The sequence below is a fragment of the Bacillus rossius genome, chromosome 14 (assembly GCF_032445375.1).
Source record: "Bacillus rossius redtenbacheri isolate Brsri chromosome 14, Brsri_v3, whole genome shotgun sequence".
Lineage (NCBI taxonomy): Eukaryota > Metazoa > Arthropoda > Insecta > Phasmatodea > Bacillidae > Bacillus > Bacillus rossius.
Window position 1 is genome coordinate 9,486,894 of NC_086341.1, and position 22,427 is coordinate 9,509,320.

The 22,427-nt window shown below is 41.3% G+C and overlaps 1 protein-coding gene across 1 annotated transcript in view; it reads left to right on the top strand.

Moving 5' to 3' along the window:
- The window catches only part of LOC134539114 (thioester-containing protein 1 allele S1-like), a 131,661-nt gene that overhangs the window by 91,433 nt on the left and 17,801 nt on the right, over positions 1-22,427 (top strand). The window contains exons 19-26 of the mRNA XM_063380853.1: positions 65-233; positions 4,309-4,573; positions 5,187-5,373; positions 7,239-7,381; positions 9,690-9,826; positions 12,608-12,843; positions 14,333-14,491; positions 16,269-16,465. Coding sequence (XP_063236923.1) covers positions 65-233; positions 4,309-4,573; positions 5,187-5,373; positions 7,239-7,381; positions 9,690-9,826; positions 12,608-12,843; positions 14,333-14,491; positions 16,269-16,465 — 1,493 coding nt within the window. The remainder of the gene's footprint in view (positions 1-64; positions 234-4,308; positions 4,574-5,186; positions 5,374-7,238; positions 7,382-9,689; positions 9,827-12,607; positions 12,844-14,332; positions 14,492-16,268; positions 16,466-22,427) is intronic.

Below are 22,427 nucleotides of genomic sequence, written 5' to 3' on the forward strand. Positions count from 1 at the left end.
AAAATGAATAAATAACACAACCGTTCATTCTTGTTAGTTGGAACTGCAAGCCCGCTTGTTCCAGCCTGAAGGAGCACACATAAACAAGCACACGTCAGTCTTCCTGGACCTGAAGAACAGAGCCATCGTGCTTCGGTACCTGGACATCGTCGTGGAGGAGTCCCCGATCGTGCCATACCAAGACTGGCGGCGATACGTCTTCGGCAGCCCGAAAGGAACGATCACCTTGAGCGGTACGGATCGCAAGCGCGCGTGGGCGTCGTAGATTCCTGGGGGAAGGAGGGGGTAAGCCCTTCCCGGTTGCGTATGCGGCGTATCCGCATCCATGCCCATGGGGGCCCCACGGCGGTAGGGCCTATCGGCTAAGAGCGCTGGGTTACAAAAGAAAAGGGGGAGGAAACCCCTTGCACGGCATAAACATAAACATGTCAGGGGGTTGGCCCTCATTGCGCTTGCAAAACAGTACCTAACTGTGAAAGGGGGTGGATGAACGTAAACGTCAAAACTATTGTTTTATGGAAAACTTCTTTCTGTATCTTATATTTTCTGCTGATTGCATGTGTAAAGGTAAAAAAAATGGGGATGGCATACAACATACAAGCACTCCTTTCAGCCCCTCCCCGGAAATTTCCCTCATGAGAATCTTACATATCTGCACCCCCACAAGAAATATATACAAATATGTCTAGCATTCTTTCAATTATTTATAGTACTAAAAATACATTAAGTAGTACATACTGAAATAATGAGGTATTTCAAGAATTCAGGGGCGGAGCCAGGGGAGACGGGGGTTTAGGGGTTCAACCCCCCCCCCCCCCCCTTTAGCACCACATCTTAAATTTCACTCAAACAAATTTCATATTTAAATTAATAAAATTTTTACCATTATAATATTTAAATTTAAGAACCGAAAACTGCTAAAATAGCACTATTTTACTCCTCAAAATCCAAAATTTTCCGGGGGAGGACCCCCGGACCCCCACTTTAATACGGGGAGGGGCATGCTTCTTAACACCCCCATACACAAATCCTGGCTACACCACTGCAAGCATTTTGTATCTTAAAGGAATATTCCAACTACATCAGACATTTTTTGTATTTTGAATTTGAATTTATTGCCACTTCATTTGCGAGTTGTTTTTAATGACCTCTACTCACCCTAGAAGTTTGCATCGTAAGAATCACACCATATTTTTGTCATGTTTTGTTTGTGGCAATTTTTTATAGCTTATGTTGTTCTACTTTGGCCCCTTTTGGCAACATTTTCACTGTCGCATAAGATCTACAGACTTACAGATGTACCAAACATGTATGCACACTATTTATTAACTAGCTGTGTGCCCAATGGGAAAGTATTTGATACTCATTTTTGATGAATCACCAAAAACGCTGATACCACTGACTTTTATTTACAAACAGAAGCCTAAATACCAATTTCCATATTTATAACTTAAAAATGACAAATTTCCATACAAACTTTTACCCCCTTAGGGAATGAATTTTGAAAAATCCTTTCGTAATGCTCACCTACATTACATAAGGAACTCCTATGCAAAATTTCATGCTTATAGACCCACTGATTTAAGCTGTGAGTTGTCTTTTAATCACTCAGTGTTAAGATTTTTATCAAGTACAATCATAAATTGGATATTTTTTACATGAAAAACTTCAAATATTTTCAAAAAAATTAATAATATGTATTTTTTTTGTTTAGAAAGTTTTGAAAAAGAGACATTCACATAAATAAAAGATGTCAGTCATTTTTGTTGACCATCGGAATAAATGCACGTATCCTGGAATCACTGCTGAAGCCCTTCCTAAAAGGTTTATTTATTCACATTTTTTCATGCTTTCTGGTGGCCTCTGAGGAGTTTGTGGCGCTATTATTTAATAAAAATGTAACAATAGTTGCATAGTTTACCATCCAACTGCTGTCCACAATATTTTGTGTTTGTTAATTACTGTCAAATGATTAACTGGAACATTTTAAAATAAAAAATTGTATAAAAACAGAATGTGCAAACTTTGTAAAAGCAAACAACTGCCAAAAATATATTTTTGTTGATACACCAGGTTAAGTTAGAGTCGAAAGAATTGGGATAGCCTTTAGCAGCTAGTTTCTCTCTAAATGTAGCCATGAATTAAAATGACCTTTTAGTTAAGGTCTCCGCCTACCCCGGTACACATAAGGTGTGCAGAGCTTCCGGAAAAACCATGCGCTATAAAAAGTGCTCAAGATATATTTACGAAAAGCATTTAAGAATACGCTGAGGGCAGATGGCATTCTACCGGTTACTGTGTTCTCAGCGAATACAGCAGGACTCATTACAGACAAAAAATGAAATTATTGCATCCTGATTGTATCAAAATAATTATCTTCTTGGAATAAAAAAAACTTGTGAGAATGTGTATTAGTTTTTTTAATTCAGTTTGTAATTGGGGAACAACATAAAATTTTTTAACATGGCCATAGTGCTGAAATCCCATTATGTAGTATTTTTGTTTTTTGCTTTATAAGACAATAAGTTAACTTCCTCAGCTGAAAATACTGCGTAATTAATCTTATAACTATTTTTCTTTTTTAAAAAAAGAGTGAAAATGGCTAAAGCGCATGTTTTCAGAATAATTTTCAGTCACACCGGTACAGATTCCTGAAAGCACTCAAGGAACTTGCCCTATGATTGGATGCGAGATGCGATGCCACTCTAGAAGCACCAGCGAGCCTCACCAACACAACCACACTTGTGACCAACACAAAAACACCAGTGACCAGCACAAACACACCCGTGACCAGCACAAACACACCAGTGACCAACACAACAAACACCATTGACCGACACAACCACACCAGTGACCACCACACCCGTGACCACCACACCCGTGACCAACAGAACCACACCAGTGACCAACACAACCACACCAGTGACCAGCACAAACACACCCGTGACCAGCACAAACACACCAGTGACCAGCACAAACACACCAGTGACCGACACACACACACCAGTGACCAGCACAACCACACCAGTGACCGACACAACCACACCAGTGACCAGCACAAACACACCCGTGACCAGCACAAACACACCAGTGACCAGCACAAACACACCAGTGACCGACACACACACACCAGTGACCAGCACAACCACACCAGTGACCGACACAACCACACCAGTGACCACCACACCCGTGACCACCACACCCGTGACCACCACACCCGTGACCAACAGAACCACACCAGTGACCAACAGAACCACACCAGTGACCAACACAACCACACCAGTGACCGACACAAACACACCAGTGACCACCACACCCGTGACAACCACACCCGATACCACCACACCCGTGACCAACAGAACCACACCAGTGACCAACACAACCACACCAGTGACCGACACAACCACACCAGTGACCAGCACAACCACACCAGTGACCAACACAACCACACCAGTGACCAACATAAACACACCCGTGCCCAGCACAATCACACCAGTGACCAACACAACCACACCAGTGACCGACACAACCACACCAGTGACCAGCACAACCACACCAGTGACCGACACAACCACACCAGTGACCGACACAAACACACCAGTGACCAGCACTAACACACCAGTGACCGACACAAACACACCAGTGACCGACACAAACACACCAGTGACCGACACAACCACACCAGTGACCACCACACCCGTGACCAACAGAACCACACCAGTGACCGACAGAACCACACCAGTGACCGACAGAACCACACCAGTGACCGACACAACCACACCAGTGACCGACACAACCACACCAGTGACCGACACAACCACACCAGTGACCGACACAACCACACCAGTGACCGACACAACCACACCAGTGACCGACACAACCACACCAGTGACCGACACAACCACACCAGTGACCGACACAACCACACCAGTGACCGACACAACCACACCAGTGACCGACACAACCACACCAGTGACCGACACAACCACACCAGTGACCGACACAACCACACCAGTGACCGACACAACCACACCAGTGACCGACACAACCACACCAGTGACCGACACAACCACACCAGTGACCGACACAACCACACCAGTGACCGACACAACCACACCAGTGACCGACACAACCACACCAGTGACCGACACAACCACACCAGTGACCGACACAACCACACTTGTGACAACACAACCACACTTGTGACCAACACCACCACACTTGTGACAACACAACCACACCAGCGACCAGCACAAGCACAACCGTGAGTCGTGACCAAGCGGGCTACTCCGAGGCACGTCTGCACAGGGGACGTCATCGGGCCCGTGCTGCCCGCCCAGCGCCCCACCACGGCTGCGCTGCTCGGCCGGGAGATGAAGGGCACGGTAGCGGGCGTGGTGGAGCTGGCGGCCGGCGTGTGGACGCTGCACTACCTGCGGCTCACCAACCCGCTGGGGCGGCGCCTGCTGGGGCCGGCGCTGGCCCGGGGCGCCACCGCCTTCGGCCAGGTCATGAGGCGCTACCACCCCCGCGGCCACTTCCGCAACTGGGACGCCTCGCAGCCCAGCGTCTGGTGCGTGCTCCTCCTCCGTAACACCCCGGTAACCAGTTCCTAACAGGGCGAGCAGACAGAAACAGTCCACTACAGGAATAATTAAGAACAAATTCTTCAAATAAATTCACTCTACATAATGATGGTATATGTGTGTATATGTGTGTGTGTAGGTATGGGTGTATATATATAATATATATACACATCTACACACACATATATGTGTGTGTGTGTAGGTATGTGTGTATATATATGTATATGTATAACATATACACACACATATATGTGTGTATATATATGTATATATATATGTATAATATATATATATACACACATATATGTGTGTGTAGGTATGTGTGTGTATGTATATATATATACACACACACACATATATTTATATACACATACATATATATAAAGAAGTGTGTATGTATGTTCCCAATGGACTCCAAAACATACTGAACAATATTGAATCCTTTGAATAATAAGGCTTTTTTCGGTATTCGAGGATTTGATTAGCCCGTCCCTGGTCAGTTTCAAACGGTCAGTTTATAAGGAAAAACTTGCTTTCAAGTGGCTAATTGCCACTCACCGTCCTTAACGCCGAACACGAATCCTCCGTTATTTTTTCCAGGCTCACGTCATGGACGATAAGGACGTTCAAGCACGCTTCCTTCCCGGACTGGGAGAACAACTTGTACGTCGAGCCCCGGATTTTCACCCAGAGCGTCGGCTGGATCTTGGAACATCAGGCGGAGGACGGGAGTTTTGTGGAAACCACCGCATACGAATATCCTTTAGATTTTAAAATGTATGCCAAGGTACTTTTATCATGTTTAGAAAAAGGGAAAACAAACAGTTGTGAATTTTTCCAGAGCCTCAGCAGGTCTGTACGCACTCTCGGTATTGGTCGTATCTGACGGTGTACAATCCTTTGTGTGTTGTTTCACCTAAATACTAACATGCTGATAACTTAAATTGTGCAAGTCAAGACAGAATTTTATCAAAAATACAGTATTTACATCTGTGTGAATATCAGTTTTTCAGTATGATTGAAATTTCACTAAAAATATCAAAAAAAATCTCGAATACCAATATCAAATTCAAAAAAAGCATGAATGGGGAATTTTTTTTTAAACATTTTTAAAGACAGTTTAAATTATTTTTAACACAAGCATGTGCATGCTTTCGTGCTTTAGATATTCCATGTTCATGGTTATAATTGTAAAAGAAAACTACAAAAGATGTAGTCTTTCGTATTTTTGGGGATTTTTTTTATTGCAGTGGTTACAAACTAATTATTGCTTGTTTGTTTTCAAATCATCAAAATATTTCCAGATGGCAGTGTGTCCCTCAGCTGTTTTCTGTGAACGTGTTGACTAAAGTAAGGCTAGTTATATCTGGCCCATTAATAAATTTAAACTGGGTACTTAATTCATTTACATTGTACAAAATAACTTTAATATAAATAGTTACACAAGTATGAATAGTGAATTATTCATTTTGGTATTTGGGAATATTGAATATTCACACAGGGTTAACAATCGTGGACCTTTTAAGACCGCATTGTGTGTCGGAGGTTAAAAAAAAAGTCAGCAGCATTTGTTAATGATATAATTATCATAATCTGCACTCACCTCTTTTAAAATAGTTTGCTCTTGTAGCTATTAAGGGGGCCCGCCTAGTCAGGGGTGTAATTGCGCTAGTAAGACGGAACGATAAGCGCGACGCTCGCTGGTGCTTCTACTAGCCCATTATCACATCATGACGCAAGGCTCTGAACTGATGCGCAGTCTTCTAGTCGTGCATTTGATGATTGGTAACCATAACATCATATGGCAGATAAAAAGAATATAAAGCTGTAATGCAAGTTCCTTGGGTGCTTTCAAGAATCTGTACCAGGAGTTTCACGCCTAAAATTTATTCTGATTTATTTTCACTCTCTTAAAAATACGTTTTAAAACAAAATGCAGAAACAGAATAACTTATCCACCCTTGGCGTAACCTTAAGGGGCCCGCCTCGTCAGGGGTGTATCTGTGTTAGTGAGGTGGGATGATAAGTGCGACGCTCGCTGGTGCTTCCAGCGCAGTGTCGCCTCTGAGCGCAAGGCTCTAAACTGGCGTGCAGTCTTCTCGTTGTCACAGGATAACTTTGAAATTCGAGCGGTGACTGTAACATTATATTGAGGAGAAATGAAGATAAAAATGTAATGCAAGTCCCTTAAGTGCTTTCAAGAATCTGTACCGGTAGTTTTACGCCTAAAAATTACTCTTAAAACATGTGTTTTAGCCATTTTAACTCATCTAAAAAATACAGTTTTAAAAACTTAATCCGAAATCAAAAGTACTTTTCGGCCCTCGGCGAGCTCTTAAATGCTTTTCGTAAGAAGACCCCAGTCGGATATCTTGAGTAGTTTTGAAATCGCTTTGTTTTTCCTGAAGCTCCGCACACCGGGTGTGTGCCCGGGTAGGCGGAACCCTTAAATGCTTTTATTTCGTTAAATGGACCCCACTGAAACACACCTGGAACAGTTTTTGAAATCGCGTTGTTCTCCCTGAGGCTCCGCGCACCGCATGTGAGCGCCCAGGCGGGCGGGGGCCCCTCAACGCTCACCAGAGCCGCGTCGCGAACCGCGGGAGACGCGCGGAAGCGTGCAAAGGGACGCTGGACGCGTGTGCCTTGCAGAGCGGGGAGACTGCAAACGGGACGCGGCAACACGCCAACGTCCCGCTGACCGCCCACGTACTCACCACGCTCAATGAGGTGATGAACATGGTCCAGGGCGGACTGCGTACCACAGCAGCAACTGCCGCCTTGAAAGCCACGAGGTACGCTTTGCGCCGGCGCTCGCTCTAAACCAGCAATCTTTCGGGGAAAAATAACCCAACACTTAAGAGGCCGCTCCAGTGTTTCAGGGGCACTACGCAACCCGCGTTAACCTCATAAGATTCAATGCAATTTTCATTTTGCTTATAACTAATCAACTAATATAGATTTCGAAATGATGCTTGCTTGATATGCAGGACAACGATGCTCTTATCGAAGCCCCTTTCTTTCAAAAACGTGCATAAATTACGGTTCAAACCTAGACAATACACTTATGCATATTAGTGAAGATCAGTACAAAACCATAATTTATGCACGTTTTTGAAGAAAGGGGCTTTGATAAGAGCATCGTTGTCTTACATATCAGGGAACCATCATTTCGAAATCTATATTAGTTAATTAGTTATAAGCAAAATGAAAAAAAAGCATTGAATCTTACGAGGTTAACACGGGTTGCGTAGTGCCCCTGAAACACTGGAGTGGCCTCTTAAGAGTTTTATCAGGTTGTTTTTAAAACAATTCTGGATGTTTTGACACTACCCCGTGTTTTTTAAAATGTCCGCATTTTAGTTTTTTTTTTTTTTAATTATTTTTTGAACAATGAACTTTATAAAATCAAACCTTTTGAAAATCTTCTGTTCCGTGTCTACTCTCTCAGGTTTTCTAAATGAAATATTATTTATCTATTACTTGTATGAATTTTTAACGGGTTGGTTAAAATAATTTTCAATCAGCCTGTTTCTTGTACTTTAGTGTGCAGCTGTAATTTACGTATGTACTCTGTACTTGATATTCAAGTTGAATGAAATAAAACATGTGAATTTTGACTTATATTAATAGCAGCTGCAATACCCAGCGTTGCCCGGGCCATTTTTTGACAAAGTTCATAGCTAAACTGTTACCGTGTTTTCTCGCATAATCGTCGCACATTTTATTCTAAAATCAAGTTTGAAAAGTAGGGGTGCGACGAATATGCGGAAAAAAAAATTTTTGTCAGGTAAAGTTATTCATAAAAACAAAACATGTTCATGGAAATTACGTACATTTACAAAATCTGTGACATGAACGTAAGCGACTTGAATCTGTGACGTGAACTAACGCGTAACTGCCGTCGTAGTATACACTAACCATGAAAGAGTGCGGGCTATCAAATTTATTTAATTCGGTACTCGACAGAGAGCGCGTTGCATGTAATCGGCGAGATATTGATATTCGACTACGTGCGCGCGCTCTATACGGGAAGAAACATAACCAAACATGAATGATGCCAATTAGCGCTGGCTACTTGTTTATAAGCGGTACACCGCGGTGACGCAGACGATCAGATAAAGGAAATAACGTTTAAAAACTTCTTTAAAAGAAAATTTACACGTCAGAAAACTTCGTATTTCCGTTAATTAAATAAGTAAGTGGTAATGTCCGAATAAATTTAGATTTCTACTTTAAAATACACCGTTTTATACGGAAAAGTTACCTACACAAAGCGGCATCTAATTGTGGGACCAAAAACATCATGCGACGTTTAAGCGAGAAGTTTTTTTTATCACAATTTTGACGGCTTAAAATATAGGTGCTACGTTTATGCGAGTGCGACGATTATGCGATAAAAGAGGGTATTAGCACCGTTACTTCGCTAGCCACCGCAAGCTTCCCTAAACGGACAGGTATTGTCAAGGAGGACAGTAAGTTGCAAAACCTTACTGTATGACTGTGTGGCGGACATAGAGAACTGACACATGCTCACTGTTTGTATTTGTAAAACTTATGATATTCTGTTATAAAAATGAATTTACCCATGATGACCTGTTGAACGATACAGAAGCTGATGCGCTGCAGTGCTATCTAGTGGAGAGTTAACAAAAAAAAAAATGGATAGCATGGAATCTTCTCCATGAAAAAGCACTTTGATGTGCCAACTTTCATGGTGATTGGTCAAACATAGGTAGTCAGAGTTTATCAATGCCAAATATACCAACAGCCATTTGTTTGTGTATTTGTGTGTGTGTATTTGCGCATGCGTGCGTGTGTGTATAGAGAGAGAAAAAATGTGTGTGTGGAGTCCAGTGTGCAAGCCAGAACCCAAAAAAAGTTGGATGTTCAACAATACTTGCATTGCGTTATTTCACAATGCGTAGTTTATAAACCAGGCCTAAACATGAATGTGATCTGCACGCGTCGTATAATCTTTAAAAATTAGTAATACATGAAAAAATAAAAAAAAAATAAAAAATTACAAGGCGAGTGAGACCCATCCTTCAGGCAGAAACATCCGCAAAAGAAAAAAAAAAAAATGACCGACTCTTGTTGCAGGTTTCTGGAGAAACACTTGTCGTCCCTGTCGGATCCGTACGAGATCGCCATCTCGGCGTACGCCTTGACGATGACGGAGAGCGCGGAGAGGGAGTACGCCTTCGGGCGCCTGCAGCAAGCCGGTAGAGAGGGCGCAGGTAATGTGCCACGGGCCCCTGGTTCAAGGGTTTCCCGTTCCAACATAACTGTGCATTTGCGCATTTGAATGAACGACAAAAGAGCAGTTTTTCTGTTAACTGCATCTATCCAAGCATTGGGGACAAGATCATATGGCGAATTGCGATAAAACCGAGAACTCGTAAAAACGCAGCGTAACACCGAATGGCAAATTAACACACCATGTAGCACCTAAATGCAAGTAATATCATGGAATTAATTAGCATTTAAACAAAACTTAATTCAAATCGCAAAAAAAGTGATATTTTAATGTTTTAAATTCAAGGAATCTCATTTCTGGACCAAAAAAATTGTACCCAGAAAAAAAAAATTTAATTTGTTTTACTGTGCATTTATTATTTAATCACTTTCAAACAATAAATGCTCATTTATTTATTTTCATTCTGTATTAGACCAATTTTATTATAAAATTGCAACATATAAGTTATGTAACTATTATAGTGAAGTAATATTATAAACAGCTTTAAAAAAAAAAAAAATCTTCCGTTTCAAAAACGAAATTGCAACTAAAAATAAACCCATAAAATCTTGTCTCTACTAAGTATGTTATACCCTGTGATAGTCAATAATTTAATAATGAACCATTAAAAATGGTTACAGCTTGAAAATAAATGAATAATGACTTAAATATTTTTCATATCTTCCTTTGTAAGTCATTTTTACATCCAAACCAACAGTTTCATCTCCACAGGGGTGGAAAGGTCATCAGTGGCCATTTTCACTCATTTGGAGAGAATGTTGTGCTTGATCCCATCACCCCATAAATAACTGAAAATAAGTTCAGTTCGATCCAAAAATCTTGCCAATTGTCAGCACAGGATGAGGTGAAGAAGGGTGGATGGCAGGGAAGGGGAAGTAGAAGGAATACGTATAAATGAGGCGCGGCCAAAAATTATAAAAAAAAAATCTCCTTGAGTGTTGACATTTTTCTTTGAGTGCCACACATGTTTGAAATATGTTGAACATTGTGGTGCTCAGCGAGCGATAAGTAGATATACACACCAGTGTTGTGCAGCCAGGAAGTGCTAAGTCGGCACTATTTTGTTCCGCAGGGCTCCTTTTACAATAAGGCTCTACTAGTTTTGTTTCGTGCAACGTGTTACCATCAGACTACAGAGCCTAGCTTGCTAGAGTTTCGCCCCACGATAAAACGAGTTGGTATCTGGGTGGATCGGAGTCCACTACAATCTCGGAGGTTCATGTGATGTCAAAAACTTACGGAACAAACGAATCAGGTGTATCCTGAGCAATAATTTTTTTAATTTGTACAGTCTTGGCGTAAGTTAAGCGTACATTTTCATGCAGCATGCACACACACACACATCACGGTCAGTTGCCTTTGCCGACACAATCCGGAACGGCCTCGGCTTACGAAAAGTAGAGTAGCTTACGGTGTATTCGGCGTTCATGGTTGAAAATTGCTTGTGCAAGTTTAGCGAAGAATTATTCAAGTACCTTTTCTGCTTCTTGTTGCCACTTCGTACTGAGCTGGGGATATACGTATTTGTGACGGTAAAGGCTACGGTCAGACTCATCTCTGAGAAAAGGTAACAACTCGTCCAGAGCTGTTGTATGCAGTTTTAGTCATGAAGTGAAGTAATGTTACAGGCCCGGAACGTGCCTGCAAGCGAGAGAAATGTCAAACGGGCTGCCAACGAAGTCTTAGACTAGCAAAAGCTCAGATACGTCTCTGGAGAAAGGTGCTTCAGTCTACTGGCACAAAGTTTAACTAAGGGGGAGTACACCAGCCTAACAAGGAGTAAATCACCCAAAGTAACCAAATTATAAAGAAAAATAATTTAAAATTATATAAACAATAAAAAATTGGTTGTCTGTAAAGTCGGTTTACGGACGATAGTTTAACGTGACAAAGTCATAACAAAACATTGATGAAATTATTGCATACTTTTATGAATAAAATTGAAGCATTTTTATTTTAATAATAAAAGAATAAATACTTGAAATTCTACTAGTAATCAGATTTTTAAAATGCAAGAATAATTAACCTTTATTGCCGAAATTGTTGTTGTAATAAGCAATGAAAACCACATTTACTTTTTGTTTAAATATAATTATGAACAAGTTTTCATATAAATAAACTGTAATCAAATATCTAACATAACCTATTATCACTGCACTCGCCAACAGATGCTACTTTTTTTTTAATAATAAAAGAATAAATACTTGAAATTATACTAGCAATCAGATTCATTTTCTTATGTACATTTGACGTAGAAATTAATTCATATTACACATTTATAAACAAAGTTTTAAGTTTTCAAATCTGTCGGTGCGGCGCAAGCGTACGAGCGTAACGGGACACAGCATAACGGAACAATGAGCGTAACAGAACAATGAGCGTAACGGGACAATGAGCATAATGGGATATAGCGTAACGGAACAATGAGCATAACGGGACACAGCGTAACGGATCAATGAGCGTAACAGAACAATGAGCGTAATGGGACACAGCGTAACGGAACAATGAGCGTCATGGGACACAGCGTAACGGAACAATGAGTGTAACGGGACACAGCATAATGGAACAATGAGCGTAACGGAACAATGAGCGTAACGGGACAGTGTAACGGGACAATGTGCGTAACGGGACACTTTATCGTGCGTGCAGCCGGCGTTCATCGATTTATTAGACGTTGTATCGTCAAAAAACGTGTCGAAATACCATATTTACGGCACAGTACGTTAACGAGCCGGGCGAGACTCGGGGTGGTGGTCCGCAGACGGCCAGCTGTACTGGTCCCGGCTGCCCATCGGCGGCAACGCGGTGAAGAAGGAGAACCAGCGGCCGTTCCTGGAGCCGCGCGAGTACCAGGAGGGAGACTCGGCGGCCGTGGAGGCCACCGCCTACGCCTTGCTGGTCTACCTCGCCCGGGACGGCGTCACCGCAGCCGCCGAGCGGATGGTGGACTGGCTCACTTCCGTCCGGATGACCACCAGCGGCTTCGTGTCTGCCGTCGTGAGTCCACCCCCCCTCGCCCCCCCGACGACTATCCTTCCCTTCGATTTTGAACACTGACCCTCATTCTTAACGTGCAAAATCTCGTGTTTGAAAGAAACCTTAAAAAACTCTTTTTTTAAGTTTTTACAAAATAATTGTCTCATTTAAAATTATAACTATTCTTCCCCCCCCCCTCCCCCCCAGAAATAACAGCAACTGAAGTTGATGCACCACAATAACAAACTGCAAAGCAAAACATAAAAAGGTCAGTGAAATTTACCTTGATCCCTTCATTTGTCTGGGTCTGTGAACTACGGAATTGATTTCATACAACTTTATTTAAGGGTATTATTAAAAACTTTATAAAGTATTTAAATTTAAAATAGTCTATAGCTGATACCTGAAGTCATGGCTAAAGTCATACAGAGAAACATGTGATGTTGGTTATTTAATAATGCATTTTTTTAATTCATACTAATATTACTGAAATAATAAAAAATGTGACCAAAAGTAAAATTTAAATTTGAAAATATGTTTATCATGAACTAAGAAAACATTACAGAAGAATACTAAAATTTTGATTGCAGTTTTTTGGTTAAACTTATTTTATCAATACATACATGTAGTATTGTTTCATGTACACATTTTAAGTTCCTTATCACAGTTGATCAATGTTATCGTGCTTGATATATACTTATCATTACATATGTTTAATCTTCAATGACGATAAAGACGAAATCCACTATTTTTAATGACAACACTTGCATTTCATAACACCATAACATCTTAGGGGTCGTCCATTAATCAGGTGATGTTATTTTTAGCAAATTTTTAACCCCCTCCCCCCCCCCCCCTTATAGTGATTTTGGTGAGGTTTTAGACTACCCCCCTTCCCCCTTCCCAATAAATCACGTGTATTTTTTTGGTACAAAATATTTTTAAAAATTTCAGAATATTATCTTTAAATATAGGTATAATCTAATTTAATTGTGGAAAATTAAGCACAGTGATAAAAATGTCCAGACACACATTAAGGTTGCAGGTTCATTCTCACTGGCATAAAAATAATAAAGGAAAGGCTTATATGTGATTGACGCATGTACCTAGGTATTCGGCACCAGAATCACAGTCTTTACTGGCGAATGACAAGCCGAGCCGGGTGGTTCATGTTGCGGCGGGCGGGGATATTGTTGCCTGGCTACGGCGAGTCAAGGTCACGCGTCGCTTTTTGGTTTAGTAGAAATCGGGCAAAAAAATTAATACACCCCTCCTCCCCCCTTGTGATATTTCGTGATTTCCCCCCCCCCCTCCCCACCCCCCTTTCGAACCTCACGTGATTAATGGACACTCCCTTAGCTCTAACTATAGGTTGGCTCGGATGATACAGAAGCTCGGATAATAATCGAGACCCCACTTTAGTATGTACTTGCACACCCACACAAGGCTTCCCTTTCTTCCCGCGGGATCTCCGGGCAGAGTTTCGAAGTCCTCCGGACCGTGGTTCCAGGACACCGTGGTCACGCTCCAGGCGCTGACGGAGTACGCCTTCCGGGCCCGGATCGCGGACATCACCCGCATGGACGTGTCCGTCGAGCTGCCCAGCTCCGGCTCCCGGGAGACGTTTCACATCGGCAACGAGAGCCTCCTGCAGCTGCACTCTCTGCAGGTGCGTCACCTCGAGCGCACGCTTGCCAGGCAGGGTATCCACAAGGGGAAAAAATATTCCGTACCAACTTAAGCAAGAAAAAAGTACTAGATTTGAAAAAAAAAAGTACTAAATTATAATTTTTTTATGGTTTTAACAATTTAGGAAGTTATTACGGCATCACAATGCTTTAAACTTAAATATCACACACCACACTAACATAAAATTCCATAAGTTTTTAAAAAAAATTACGCTTAATAATAAAACATATTGGAGTTACTGTAATATTATTATAATAAAGAAAAAAAAGTACTAGATCTGAGCGTAAGTGTACCAGACAACTAAAAAAAAAAAAAAACTTATAAAAGTACTAGATCTGGTGCGGAAGTACCAACTGTGGACACCCTGACGCTCGTTTCACAGACAACCACACGGAGAGCTGAGCCGGCCACTTCCCGACTCGTGGATGAGAGACTAAACCGCTGTGTGTTGGTGTGTGCACGTAGGGACAGGGTCGTCGGATTAAACACAACTTCTTGGAAATATGCCATTGTGGTTTTGCACTGTTTCGTCATAGGAAAAATTAATAAATTGCAAAATAGGAGATTAAAAAAATATAAAAACGCAAACTCTCAGAGAACAGGCCTAAGTCAGCTGATGTCGAACTGGTATTATGGACATGACGACAGCTCAGACGAACACATTCAAACGTAAATATCAGACAACACAAGAATTCAGTGGAAGGAACTTAGTCATGGAAAAATAATAACAGCTCAGACGAGCACAGTGGGCTAAAAACAATGATAGTTTCAACAATAAAAATAAATGTACACAAGACAACAAAGCAAATATACAAACACAACGAAGAAGATAAACAAATATTATGGACAACACAATGAACACAGTAGGTTTCCTATGACAAAACAGTTGCGACATTTCGGGAACTCACAAACCGTACAGAACTTCAATGTGACATGTCAAAGAAATTGTATTGAATCAAAATTCCCCATTGCATGAATCATTTAAAGAACGCTAAGATTGTTCGAGTTGTATACCGAGTGTGTCGACAAGTAGCTCTTTTGTCTCGGGATAACTAATCCAAATCTCGACCCCACTGGTCATACGTCAAAACGGTAACTTCACAACAGTTTGGATTCACTACGCTAGGAGACTCAGCAGGTTGGCAGATGACCCTCATCACTTGCCAAGATGACCCGAGTCTAACACGGAGAGGGCGTGAACTTCGGGTCGCAGATTTTGACGTCCCTTTGCGACAGTGAAGTTCTTCCCAATAGCAATCTACCCTGTAAAGTAGTGTTTTTCAACCCACAGGGGGTTCGCAAAGCCTTACACGAGGGGTCGCAGGTAAAAGAAAAAGGCAAGTGTTTGTAGGTCCAACTCTACAATAAAAAAATTTCAGTTAGAAGGCTTTGCCTGTTTTATTTTTAATAATTTGTCAAAACGTGGTTCTATTTTTGAGACGCAAATAATTGAAATAAATGATTTTCTAATTGAAGCCTATTTCTCTTTTTAGTTTTCATGTCCACTACTGAAGAGAACGTTAATTAAGATCGGTAAAAAGTGGCAAATGGTACTAATAATTCTAAAGCGTCCTTTGCCAGTTCTGGATATTCTTGTTTTCTCTTCATCCAGAAGACGTCAATATTTTGTGAATTTCAAACGCACACCAAAAACATGGTCTATTGTAAGGAACCTTCCCAGCATATGGCTGAGAGGTGTCTCACGAGGTCGGGGAACGGGAATGGGCTCAGGGGGAGAGAGGTCGCGCTGCCCGCAGATCCCGGGCGTGTGGGGCCACGCCAACGTGGCGGCGCGCGGCAGCGGCCAGGCGGTGGTGCAGATGGACGTCAGCTACGGGGTGGACCGGGCCGGCCTGGTGGAGCGGCCCGCCCGCGGCTGCTTCCAGCTGGCCGTCGGCGAGTTCTACCCCCCATCCAGGAACAAGTCCGCCGTCACCATCGAGAGCTGCTTCAGGTACACTGCTAAGAGTTCAGCTCGGCCCTTTGTCCGCCATCACCCGGCAAACCAACCTCACGACCTTCAAAAATTCAAATAAACTTTCCTTACAGCTTTTTTGACGTGACGTCTAATAAATCGATGAACGCCGGCTGCACGCACGAAAAAGTGTCCCGTTACAAACATTGTCCCGTTACACACATTGTCACGTTACACGCATTGTCCCGTTACACTGTGAGAGAGATATGCGGCACACATTGTCCCGTTACGCACATTGTCACGTTACACACATTGTCCCGTTACACTGTGTCCCGTTACACTCATTGTACTCTTGCGCCGCAACTTATCTCTCTTCCACTCGATTGGAACAACCGTCGATTTGACTTTTTTGAGGCACATTAAACTTGATACACTCCCATTAGTTTCCTACTTTTCCTATCATAGTCGTATCCTTAACAGAATAACACAGATTGGAAGAAGTTAAATAGCAAACATGTATAAAAGTTATAGCTAAAATAATCTCTTCGTTAAAGAAATAAACATATTTGAATTAATGAGTGCAAATAAAAGTAAATTTATCAATCAAATTGTAGATTTCATTTCACTCCTTTGTATCCATGCAAAATAGTGATGATTAAATTTTACTCATAAAGTATGCAATCATTTCATCAGTGTTTTGTTATGACGTCACGTTAAACTATCGTCCGTAAACCGACTTTACAGACAACCAATTTTTTTTCCTTTTTTGGTCCGTCAGAGGTTGTGGGTGCCGTTCCCTGACCACGGAAGCTCGTGTTCGGAGAATACTTTTATTTGAACCGACATAAATAGTGATCAGAAAAGGGGCTGGCTGCCTCTAGGCCTGCATGTCCCTCCAGTGGGTGCGACAGGAAAAAAATACTGTGCAACATACTGTACTGCCGTGATGCCTGGTACCATAGGCAACGGTGCAAATCTGCTTAGTGATGTGTTTTAGGCTGACGTGCATTTGCCTGACTAAGACAGATCAAAGCATGGCCCAAATTTACTCGTAAATGTCGGTACAATACAACTTATTTTTTTTTACACAGTACTTGGTGGAGAAATAAAAAAAAATTAATATAAAATTAATTTAACATATTTAATGACTAGTATACAGTTTATGTTTTGTTATACAAAAATATATTCAGAACGGACATCACAAACACTCAACACTGAAAAACCGCACAGGGAAAATCATTTTGGGGCTAGTTTCGCTAAGAACGCTGCAAATCCGATTCATGTGTTTTTTTTAATGAGCGCCCCAACATTTAGTCTTGCAAATATGTGAAAAGAACTTTTAAATTTTTTAAATAAATAAATATATATATATATATTATATATATATATATATATATATATATATATATACATACACACACACACACATACACACACACACACTTACAGGTCCCATCAACCATATTTCTGAATAATGAGCCAGCAGTTGAAATAAAATAATAAAATAAGCACGTCTTTCAGTTCTCGCCAGTGATGTGTAACATCTAACTTTGATAACGAACATGAAACTGGAACACAAAATTTAAAGTATGGTTCTTTAGAATAATGCAAAGTGTGATAAATATACGTACAATTTTGTTTTCAACTAAATTTCTTCATGCGAATCTCACATAATTTCCGCACCCACCGTTTGAATTCGCTGCCGAAGCACCTACATCAACTATTGGGTCATTTGATTAGCAGACTAAAATTTTAAACTATACAATGAAACGGCGCTGATAAAAATGAAAAAAAGACTTAAAAAAAATACAAAATCCCAATTCAGAACTGATTTTCAACAGGGATTTTTATTAAAATACTGCTCATTTTGTTAAAATTCATTAACAGTTACGACTATAAAGTTTCCCTTTGGCTTTGTGAACACTGGTTCACACCATTTACCACAGATGGCAGCACCCTTGTACTATTACATGGTAATAGCACAGACATCTTCGTGTTTATTAAGATATCTGCTATGAATGTTTAGTAAATATTTCGCCTTATGACAACCATAAACTTTTCATCTGTGGAACTTTAATAATATTAATATTTTTTTCTTTCATCTGCATTGTTGTAATTTTCGTTAATTTTTTTACCGTTTATTTTTTATTCTGACCATCTGTTTAATTTGTAAATTCAATTAATTTTATTCTAGTTCCTTACCGTATTGTTGTAACCAAAGGCCATGAAAGGATGTTATGAACCATATATATTGGGTATACACGTATCTCAGCCACACAGGAACAGGAAGTAACTTAAAAAAGTGTGATTTTTGGCGTTACTACGTGTAGGCTAAGGCCTGACGCCTGAACAATTAAAATTATTAAAAATATGAGTTTAGGGTATCGTCGGTTGTGTACATTAATGAAATTGTTACAACTAAATATCTTAACGAACTGTAAGTAATATTTACTTGGATTTAAAGCAGTTATGCCAAGTATAAGCCAATTTAAGAATTGCTTAGCTAGGGACGCCATAATTAAGCAGTGTCGCCATTGTTCAAGGCTTAAGCGGCCAGTATAAATTTGCTTACATGCTTATAAATACGTGAGATTTCTAGCCAAACAAACTATATTGTTGCAAAAGTTGATAAAACTGAACTTCAATTAGATGGTGTATATAACATAATATAAAGAGAAGTAATTCTACTTAGACACCCAGAAGTCCTACTTTTAAGATAATCGTACTCCCGCTGAACTAAAGCCGTGTAATTCTATTTAAAATAGAATTTAATTTGATATTAAACTCTCTAATTTTTAACTCACTTTGAAATCATTTGATTTATGAACGATATAAATTTTGAAACAACTACTGGACTTAATTAAATCACTTTTGAACTTTTGGGTGTGATCTGTGCCAACATACATCCTAAGACATTTGAACTGCAAATAATCTCCAGGAAAGATTTGTCACAATATAAATTAAGAATTTTTAAGTAAATTCATATTTTATTGTTGAGTATTAAAATTGTTATAACTCCACCAACCTTAAATTCTTATACACACTTGGAAAGGATGAATATATACATTTCTTATAATATTTTCAAACTTACAAAAGATTCCTAATTATATCGTTGAATAATATTGTTAATTTTCATATGTATCAAGAGTCAGGTTCAGGTTATGTATGTCAGTGTATGTTTATTATTGAAAGTGTTGCTGTGTTATGTTTACTATCTATGGTTCAAACTATTAAACTTCAGATTTTTCACCACTCTTTAAATAATCAATTTCCTATCCACATAATATACAAATTTCTTACTCCATAATTAAAATACTATATATTTCCATAGTAAACTACAGATTGGATTCGTCAGTTGTTACCGTCTACTATTGTTTATTTGTTAGAGCATTGTTTCTAAGGTTTTTATGCAATGTTATATTATTAAGTTTACGAAGGTATCAACAACACAGTACCTACACTTTTTTCCTCCACCCTGTACTGCCTTCTCTCCCTACTTCAACAATAAATTAAAGAAAGAGAGAGATAGAATTATTAGTGTAACAAAGGGAGGTGCAGAACAGAGGAAGTGGCGCCGCAACGTGTGGGGCTCGAAGAGAATCCCTAAGTAGACTACCTCTCCAAGGTAAAAACACAAGATGTCTGTTAATAAGACCTATGAATTGAGGAGTCGGTCAGAGCTCAGCAACAACCTGGAAGATCTCTCAGAACACGACAGTATACAGGAAGGATATGAGCCTGTATATCAACTGGTAATGGAGGTACAGCCTGAACCCAGCACACCAGAAAGAAATGAATGTCACAGAGAGAGTGGGACAGCTACAGCCACACCTACAGCTGCAGCTGAAGATGAGCAAGCAGCGAACATGACTCACACCACCACACCGACCGAGAACCTGCAGTCAACTGAGTGGTCTAGCATTATGTTGTTATTACAGAACGTGGCAACTATAACAAACCGGTTGGACGACAACGTGGCAGCTATCACCACCCGTTTGGACGCCAACGCTCTGGACAACGCACAGAACATGGCAGCTATCACCAACCGTTTGGATAACAACGCACAGAACGTGACGCAGCTTACTGAGAAGATTGACGGAGTCAGAGGTCAGCTGGACGCAAACCTTTGCGAGTTGAAGAGTGAACTCAACACCAGAATAGAGGTTCTAGATCATCAGCTGCAAACAGGCCTCAGTGACCTGGAGGGACGTTTGGATGCCAGATTACAGGAACAATGTCAGTCGGTGGGACAGCTGGCCAACCAGGTACTGACACAACAAGAAAGAGTTGAGAACTTGGAGTCACACACTACCTCCATGATTCGATCAATGGAACTGGTAAGAATAGAGGGGCGAGACCAGTCACAGCTACTCCAGCAGAGACTCGCACATATAGAGGAGACAGCAGTCACTCTGCAGTCACGAATGGAAACAGTAGAGTCAGGGGCAAGATCAGCCGCTGAACAAGCTGCTCAAGCATGCACCAGCTCACTACAAGAACAGAGGCAACTGAGAGGGGAGGAATTACATAATCGGATGACAACTGCCAACTCCTCCAGGACAGAGCTACCCAACCTACAGCCTACCGTGACTGCCAGTTACCCTTCACCACCAGCCCCAGTGGTTACCTCAAACGCCACACCACCTCATCAGACCCCATCTTGCAGTACTTCACATCTTGATCAGGTGGCTCTGATACATCACCCAGCCAAACATTGGGCTGAGGCTATGCCTACGTTCTCTGGCAAATCCTTAGAAAATCCAGTTAGGTTCCTCAACAAATTTGAGGAATATGCCCGAACCTTTGTACTAAGTGACAATGATAAATTGAAGTGTTTGAACGTAGCCCTTAAAAGTACTGCCTTTTTCTGGTGGGAGTTGCAAAGCCTGCACATCAAATCCTACGAACAATTCAAAGAAAAATTTAGATCCCAGTTTTGGAATCTAAAGGTACAAGGGAATTTGAGGGCCCAGCTACACTCCGACAGATTCGACAGTAGGAAAGGGAGCAGTCTGGAGGCGCACCTTTCATCAATGTATGAGCGCACCAGATATTTAGACATTACCATGTCAGACGATGAATTCATCGCAACCATGCTGACACAACTCCCTATCGCCTACCAAATACAAATGTCGGGACATACCTACAAAGATGTTACTGAGTTTAGGGACCATGTTCTGGCTGTAGACAAACTACAGAGATTACAGCGAGGTCAAGGTGCTAGAGAGGAATCTGAAAGAACACCTCACCAACCACCCAGTAAGAATGTGCCAGTGCACAATTACTGGCAGAACAGGACCAAACAGGACCAGCAGGCAAACGTGCACACCTTGACGTGGGAGAGTACAGTCAAGAGTGATGAGGACCACAACCAAGGGCATCTCGCTAAGAAACAAAAGGGCAAGTATACCCATAAGAATAGGCATAACAAGCCCTACAACAAGACTATCTGGTGGTCGAACAAACATGCCTGTAGTGATGGTGAGGATGGCCACCACGGCCAGCGCTTGGGTAAAACATCTGTTGAACGGCCCCCCAGGAAGGTCACGTACCCCCATCGTTATGCAGATTCAGATGGTGAGGCTGACTACCGTCACCAGAGTCAACGCCAATTTTACGCTGACTATACTAGGGGTAAACATGACTTCCGCCAGCCACATCTCAAGAACCCCGCCAGCCCAGACAGAAGCGGCAGACCACCGAGTCATCACAGCTCGTCTGGCGGCATACAAACTCATTTTGCATATCCACCACCCTCATTCTCATCACAAGAACAGTTCCAGCCACAACAAGGCTATTTTCAACGTAACGCACCAGTGAATCCTGTTGCTGCAGAGTTTCAGGCAGCAGTAAACAGGGCTGCTAATGGTCCAAGTAATTGGACAGGGCCTAACCCAGCAGGTTCAGCTGCCCAGCAGTGCAGCCAGAACAACCAGGATAGAGCGTTAAACTAGAACGGGTCAGGTTTGCATCGCCCCGAACTCATACCCGCTATCCAGAG